Source organism: Tinamus guttatus, unplaced genomic scaffold, assembly GCF_059628265.1.
Source record: "Tinamus guttatus ecotype Peru unplaced genomic scaffold, ASM5962826v1 Tinamus_guttatus_pri_ptg000264l, whole genome shotgun sequence".
Lineage (NCBI taxonomy): Eukaryota > Metazoa > Chordata > Aves > Tinamiformes > Tinamidae > Tinamus > Tinamus guttatus.
In genome coordinates this window covers 469,158-477,007 of record NW_028288798.1, presented here as the reverse complement: position 1 = coordinate 477,007, position 7,850 = coordinate 469,158, and the positions used below count along the sequence as shown (strand labels likewise).

The following is a 7,850-nucleotide window of genomic DNA, read 5'->3' as shown; positions in this document are numbered from 1 at the left end:
ACAGTGCAATTATGTGGCAATTCCAGGGAAATTGATTATTATTAGCTTTTTATGATCACATTGACAAAGCCAATGATCCAAGAGGGAACAGCAAAACTTGGGGCTTGAACAGTATTCAGCAACAAGGTATCACCAGGTGAGAGGGTGGACGTATCTGAAGCCAGGGAAGAGCTGGAATTGAAACAGCCATTTCCCGCCAATTGTAAGGATGGATGTGCTCCGTTACAGCCCGATCCACTGGAGTGGGGGGATCCCAGGATAAGAGGCCCTGGAAGTATGCAATGACACATACAGTATCTGGAAGTGGGTGGGTGTTTATTCTAAATACCCACATCACTGGGGTATTTGCACCTTTATCCAATGGAAAGAATTACAGGTAGTGAATACAGATCAGTTCCTTCAAGAGGGTTATTGCTTCAACAAAATCTTGTGTCACTTTTTCTAACATTCAAATTCAGACCCACCCCCCAAGCAAAGCACTGAGACTGGAAACCTGCATAGTGTCGGTCCCCTTTGAGGCTCCCTGGTTTTATAACTAATAACTCAAAACTCTTCTCTGTGACCTGAGAAGGTTTTTCTAAAAGGAGAGCAAGCTGCTGCAATACTCCAACAATAGATCAGTATTTTTGAAGGTCGTAGTAAGGTAGGGGAAAGAGAACAATCACTATTGCTCTTTCTTGTAATTAGTTTGCTTTTGGATACCCCACATTGCTACTACAACATTATTCAAGAACACCCATCACAGTGCTTAACAAGATTTAATGTACATTTATTCTTAACATGTGGAACATATAAAGATTTTATACTGAATAAATGAAATTCATTAAGCCAGAGGAAAAGGAGGAATTTACATCAAGTTTTTTTCTTTTTTAACTACATTATCTTGAAATACAAATGCAGATTCTCGTCACTGAAAAATCTTTGAAGTTGTGTTTCTTCCTTTTTTCCTGTATATATTTTTTTGTCTGTAGACTGGTAACCATTTTCTTAAATCAATCCATACGTAACCATTTCCACACCTTGATTTATAAAGCAAATTGTGATCGGCTGCTCTCCCGAAATAGAGCATGACTTTATACATACAGAAACTTGTACATTACCCTCAGTTGTTGGTTTCCTGTGTTGGGTTTTTTTCTTTTTCTTTTTTTTTATTATTATTTTCTGGAGATATGGCCCAAATGAAAGAAAAAAAAATTCTACTATCACTTTGTAGATACCACATCATGAAAAAGAAACTAAAAACTTTGTACTAAAAAAAAAAATGAGGGTATGTTTAATGTACAACTTCTATATACATCACGGCCCTTAGGCAATAAAAAAATATTTTAAAAAATGATTAAAGGAATTGTGAAGAACTGTCATGGTGGAAGGTCAAAAAAACAGATGTAGACACGACAGTTCTGGTGAGGAAGCAATTGATGTTCATCATCAGGTTTTGTTTAAAAATCTTTTAACTTGAATTTTTTGTTTTGTTTTGCTCCTAGCCTAATGTAGCCATTTCTCCTGTGGAGAAAACCCATATCGTTTTGTATATAGTTTTGACTACTGACTGACACCCTCCTTGATCCCCTACACCTACATCACTAGAATCTTCTATTGCACAGAGCTTTGGGTGATGGTATACAAGTTTTTTTATATTTTTTCCTTATTTGAAAAAATAAAACACACAGGAACTTGGTATGTTGGTAATTTGTCACCTTTTCGTTTCAAAGTCGTGAAAATTTTTTTCCATCATACAATGGTTTGCCATAACATTTTTTTTAAAAAGTCACTAGTTCGCTTCCCAAAAAATATGCAATACAAACATGGAAAAGAACATTGAAAAGGATAATCTATGGAAAAAAAAAAAGTGTGACCTTTGAATGTACTAGACAGCAACTTTGGTTAAAAAAAATAAAATAAAAAGATGTACTTATACACATAGACAGCAAATATTAATTTCATAACTGTTCAAATTAATAATTTCTTTAATTCCCAATTGGTAAATAGTGAATGGGGCAGAGGAGCAAAGATTCTTTTTTTTTCCTTCTTCCTACGTTGGATAAACAAGAACAGAAAACAGCCAGTTATATGTGACCCTCTAATCTCCACTCACACATGCTTGGCTTCTCACTTATGTCATAACTGCCCAATCTGAAAGAGTACATCACAGATGACAGATGCAACCAGAGAGTTCAGGACAGCAGATATGGAGATATCCAGCAAGCGCCCCTCGTGCAAAAGGAACTCCGAGCGGTTCTCGTCCACGCGCGCCATGGCCAGCAAGGCCTTGGCTGCCCTGCACATCATGTCTACGCTGGGCGGCTCCAGCGGCGGGGGCTGCATGTGCATGAGGTTGTGCTGGCTCTGCTGGTACTGGGCCATGGTGACCCCGTCCTCCAGGAAGCTTATCAAGTTGCCGATGCTCCCCTTCTGCACAGCTATTGCCCTCGCTGCCAACGTGTCCCCCTGGGCAAGGTTCGATAAGAGCGCCATGGACATTTCTCGGCAGACCGGGTTTTTGCGGTCCCCGACGTACCTAACTAAAGTAGCGTAGAGTTTCTCCTGACGACTGAAGGGCGGCGTGGCCAAGATAAGGTCCACGTTATTGTCCTGGATGCTGAGCTTACACAGGGTCTCCAGCACAAGTCTCTGAGGCGAAAGAATCGAGTTGGGCCCCACGGTTGGGAAAGGATCCTGTGCCTCTGCCGACGGGCACACCATCCAGTGCAGCAAGCCATCCAAAATTGGCAAACAGATGCTTTCCGTGTAAGCAGACAAGTCTAGCTGCCCAGAAATGTTGGCTAATGTGACCAATGTATTATCCCTCAAGACCTCGAGGCAGTCCCACCACCATTCATCCTTGCTGCAGGCAACCCCTTTGTCCTCCTCTTCCTCTTTCTCGTACGTCTGTGGCGCTCGCTTTCTTTCTGGATGCTCGTGGTGAAGAAGGATCAGCTTTCCCAGGATCAGCACCAAGCCTGGATGTTTGGACATTTCGGTGTCATTGCCAGGCACAAAAGACAAGCTACGGACAATATTTGACACACAGATGCAGCGTTTGGCCAGGGAGTCTTGCCAGTGGGTTATGGTGCATAGAGGAGTCTCATCCCGGCTCCTTGGCTCGTCCTCTAGCAGTTTAATATTCCGGTGACTTTTGGCTTGATGGATCCCAAAGGGAAATTTACTGCTCTCCGTTTGGGAACCAGGGTTGGAGTCTTCGGGCAATGCTCCTGGCCGAGCTGAGAGGACATCATCAATGGTAGCTGTTATACTTTTTTCTTGTTGTTCCTCAGATTCGCCTTTCCCCTCGAGGTCCTTCTTTTTGCTTGGAGAATTCAAGGGGGGAGGGGCTTTCCTGCGCGGAGGAATCTCCATCTTGCTTTCAAAGTGAGTCTGGATGTGCTCGGTCGTGTCACCACCACCAAGCTGCCAGTGGAGAAGTCCACTATCAAACTCCTGAACACGTCCAAGTTTGTCAGATCGGTCAACAACAAACAGATTATTTTTCTTTACAATCTTTATTGGCAGCTTGTCAAATTTACTGGCTTGTTTTGGCCTCTCACTTGGATCAGCAATGGCACCGGGAGTGGAAAAAACAATGCTCTTTTCTTCTCCTTCTACCTTTTCATCCTCCCCCTCTTCCTCCTCTTCATCAAAATAGTCAATACATTCATCATTCTCCTCTTTCCCAGTATCCTCGGCCAAGGACTGGCTATCATCTTTCTTGGCTGCTTTGTGATCAAGTGCTTTGTGACCTGGATCTCCCACTTCATACTCCATAAGGATTCCAAAAATGTCAATCAGGCATTTTCTAAAATACTCTACCAAAAGCTCAAGAAATCCAGACAACTGAGGGGAGAAGAAAGAACACAGAAATCAGATAAATATTTTTCACTGCATGGAATGTCATTAGGAACAGGGACACATACATCTGTGCAGATTTCCCTCCTCCTGCTTTGGACTTTAGACTAGATCCTGCATGGCAAAAGTTAATCAAAAGAAATTCTTCTACGTTCTGTCCACTGAGTAAGTTTTCTGTCTGTAGACTCTCCTGGTGCCATTTGCTTGAATTGTAACACTTACCAGAAGGACAGCACTTCGTTTACACGATGCCTCCTTGAAGCTATCTACCTAGCTGTCCTGTTCGCTTGGTAGTGCCCAATACTCTTTACTGTCTGTTCAGAGAACTGAAGTTTCCAACTAATTCTAGTTCTCTGAGCTGAATTTTTATCAGATGCCTCAAGTCAACCATGCAAATGTTCTTCCTCTCCTTCCATGCCTCTCAGTCTCAAAATCCAAATGTCCAACCTCTGGGACTTAGCAGTGCTGCTTCTAGGTACTGACATCCTAAGCTAATAGCCCATCTCTATTGGAATAGTCTTCTTCATGCTGTCAATATTTAAAAATTGTTATTGGAGCACAGAGCTGTAAGTCACCCTTCAGAAACAGTTTTCATTTGGGCTTAATCCTCTTAATTAACTTGTAATGACTTTCTTACTGAAAGACAATGGTTAGACTTGATGCTAATTTGCGCTCTGTGGCTTTTTTTATTAAAGCTGCTTTGCTGTTACTATATTCAGCCCGGTTATCTGGCTTTAATGGTGGCTGTAATTGTGACTAATAGATGTTCAGAAAAACATATCCTTTTGTCCTTATACCCCAAGTTAATTTAAATCATATTTCATACAGTTCTTTTGTTTTCCTTAGTTAGATGACCAATGTCTAAGATGTTCTGTATTCTCTTACAATCTCTTGCCAAATCCAAAAAGATTTAAGAACAAAAATTTATGAACTGCAAGAATTATCAGTTACCACACAGAATTCTCAAGTCTCAAATCAAGTTCAAGGCAAAAGGAAGCAAATAAATGTAAAGACTGATATTCTGTACAACTTGCACAGGATGCACCAATGAAATTTTTGGTAGAATTTGCATGAAATGCACCTCACAACCTCAGACATCTGCAACAGTTGCACCTCTAACCTAATTGTATGGTTTCCTGTTATAATCAATGACCTCTTACAGGCCAGTTCCAGAATATGATTCAGCTGACCTGTTTTAGTTCCCTACTTCAGGATGAGCTGAATCGTGCTATAGATATCTCCATTTCTAAAAATAGGTGGGATGAAATGTACGATCTGTGTCTACCTTAAAAAGGGTCATTATTTTTTAAAAAAAGCCCCTTCAGTTACACTATTAGTAACCGAGGAATGAACGGCACAGATAAAAATGCATATTCACCTTGTACACCATGCACATTAGATTACCATACCATCTATCACTACTACAGTCAACGGTTAGAGCGGGGCTGAGAAATGCTGGCAGGTGAGGCAAAAGTATACAATGAAATCCTATATTACTTGTGTCCTGTGGACAGACAGCACAGTTTAGCCTTCAAATTGTCCATTGGGTATTTCTGTGCAAGACTAATTTACTGGAAGGAGAAACTGAATAAAACACAAGCAGTTCAGAAACTCCAGCAGCTCACTATTGGACCAGTGAAATACGACAAGCAGGGCCCAAAGACAGTCTCGAATCAACTTATCATTTTGAAAAGCCCTTTATGGAAAGACCAGTTAAACCAAATCACTAACATATTGCTGTTTTTTTTAGGATTGTCCACATACTATACCAATTAAAGACTCCACACAAGCTTTTGCTGTTGCTGAAATTCTAATACTCCTGCATAGTCCTTTTCACAAGAGACACCCTTATGTTAATATCTTGTTTCTCACTGTTATAATTAAAAAGGGAACTTCTGGGATATTCAAATTTATATTTAAAGTGATCAATTTTAAGAGAGTTCAGTCTTTTCCCATATACCTTATTTCCGTCTTCTTTCCTTAAAAGGCTGAGAGGTAGAACTGTTTTCCCACCTACCTGAGAGAGGTTGAAAGTAGCAACAGTGCTGTCGTCATACAGAAGAATATTAATAGTGTCTAGCGCCCAGGTACTTTCGGCCAAAAGACCAGATTTGAGAGACATCATCACTCTCCAGGCCTCAGGAGTCACTGGAGGAAGAAAGAAGGGAAAATACAACAGCGTTAACACACGCTAGGAGACCATCAATGAGTTTTTAAAGTATAAACCATAATATGTTGAGAATGCAGAATATAAATGAAGTTGTTTCAATTATGCAGTGTTCATAAACACTGCTTGTTCAAGACCCTGGTTTCAAGGCTTCACTTAGCCCTGTGAAATGTTTCTAGAAAAACTGCTGCTTTGCCTTAATTTGGGGAAGTATCTCTACAGGGCCATTCTTCCTGGCTTTGCTGAAGCTGAAATAAAGTTCTTAGAAATCTGTCAGAGGTATTGGGAGCTTGGAATTGTGACATTAGTAACATGAATTCTACATAGGAAGATACTTGGAAAAAACGGGGAGAAATAAACATGACAAATAACACTGAATGAATTAATGGGCCATTCAAAGAAGGCAGAGACTGTAAGTACGCAACAGAACAGTATTGTCTACTGTGAACTTCTACGGAATGAGAACGTAGAAAACTTTACTCAAACCTATGTTGCGTTGCCGACTGAACAGACTTTCTGAAAGACCTTTCAACACATGAAATTTGAAACTCCAAAACAAGTTTGATCTTTATGCAAACACACATTTTTGGAGACTCCAGGTCTCCATATAAAATATTGCTTTCATTTCATGTCAGATCTGCTGGATTGACTTTCACCCATCATTGTCTCTGATGCAGATGTTACTACATTTTTACTGAACACAGTCACTTACAGTTATCAAGTTTTTTTACTCAACACAGTCACTTACAGTTATCAAGTTAGCTATCAAAATAGCTTCCCAGGGTAAGAAGGAAACTAAGCCCCCTTTCTCCCTGCCTATGTCTGTCCTTGGCTTTTGTTTTGATGCTTACCAATATCTTTTGAGGTAATCTTTCGTCTTGGTTTTAAGACTGGTTGCGATGCTTCTACAGAGCCTGGGGGGAAGGTGATTTCCCGCCTAATTGGAGGTGGCTGGGGTGGAGGTCCTGTGACCTGTGACACTGGAACGGTGGGTATCACCTTTTGCATCTTCATGGAAGGTAGGAAAGGAGACTTGCTTGGAGACATACGGTTTTCCAGAGAGCGCTGGAAGGATGCTGGGCTTGGAGCTCTAGAAATGTGGTTTGGCATAGAGGGTGGCGTCTGGTAGGATGACTGAGGAGGTCTGGTGATAGGCTGCATGGAGGCTGAGGATGACATATAAGAAGGCTGACGTTGGTTGACATGAGAAGGCCACTGACTCTCGTGGTTTATTCTCTGGTCAGGTACCATCATCTCATCAGTGCGATTCATCCCTGGGTACGGCGGGGCCTGCGCGGGGCCTCCGGGGCCTTGCCTGTTCTGGTAAGGGTAAGGCATCTCATTGCGCGTCGGCCACATGTTCTGCTGAGGCCCCTCGCTGGAGGACGACGACTGCATGGGGCCCCCGATCATCTGGGGAGGTATTCCGTGCTGCTGCATTTGCCCCGGGCCCTGCATCCTCTCCCGGTTGTACGGGTAGGGATACTGGCCCTGCATGGGCCTCCTGTCGGGCCCGCTGTAGGCGTTGCCGTACTGGTTGTACATGTCCTGCTGCTGGTTGCCGTACTGCATGTTGTACATGTCCCCCTCGTGGCGCTTGGCCGGAGGCCCATACATGCCATCCATGTGTCGCTTGTAGTTCTGCAAAGAATTTTTGGAAAGATTTGTCACTTTTACTCCACGTACAAGCCCAAGCACTCTGTCTGAAAGGTCATGAAAAAGCTGAAGGCTCTTAGGTCTGGAGGGAGGGGGCTGAGCTCAGACTCAGGCCCGCGCTGCTATGGTTGGGCTTAAGTCAGTGCCTACTTTTTAAGCCTCTGTTTTGCTGTGCTTATAACTT

At 42.3% G+C, this 7,850-nt stretch overlaps 1 protein-coding gene across 4 annotated transcripts in view; it reads right to left on the bottom strand.

The window, feature by feature from the left end:
- Window positions 1-739: 739 nt before the first annotated feature.
- Window positions 740-7,850, bottom strand: part of ARID1B (AT-rich interaction domain 1B) — a 319,110-nt gene continuing 311,999 nt past the window's right edge. For all 4 annotated transcript variants that reach the window (XM_088527205.1, XM_088527206.1, XM_088527207.1 and 1 more), the window contains 3 exons: window positions 6,862-7,651; window positions 5,861-5,991; window positions 740-3,831 (listed from right to left, as the gene is read on the bottom strand). In XM_088527205.1, coding sequence (XP_088383331.1) covers window positions 2,119-3,831; window positions 5,861-5,991; window positions 6,862-7,651 — 2,634 coding nt within the window. In that variant the 3' untranslated portion in view covers window positions 740-2,118. The remainder of the gene's footprint in view (window positions 3,832-5,860; window positions 5,992-6,861; window positions 7,652-7,850) is intronic.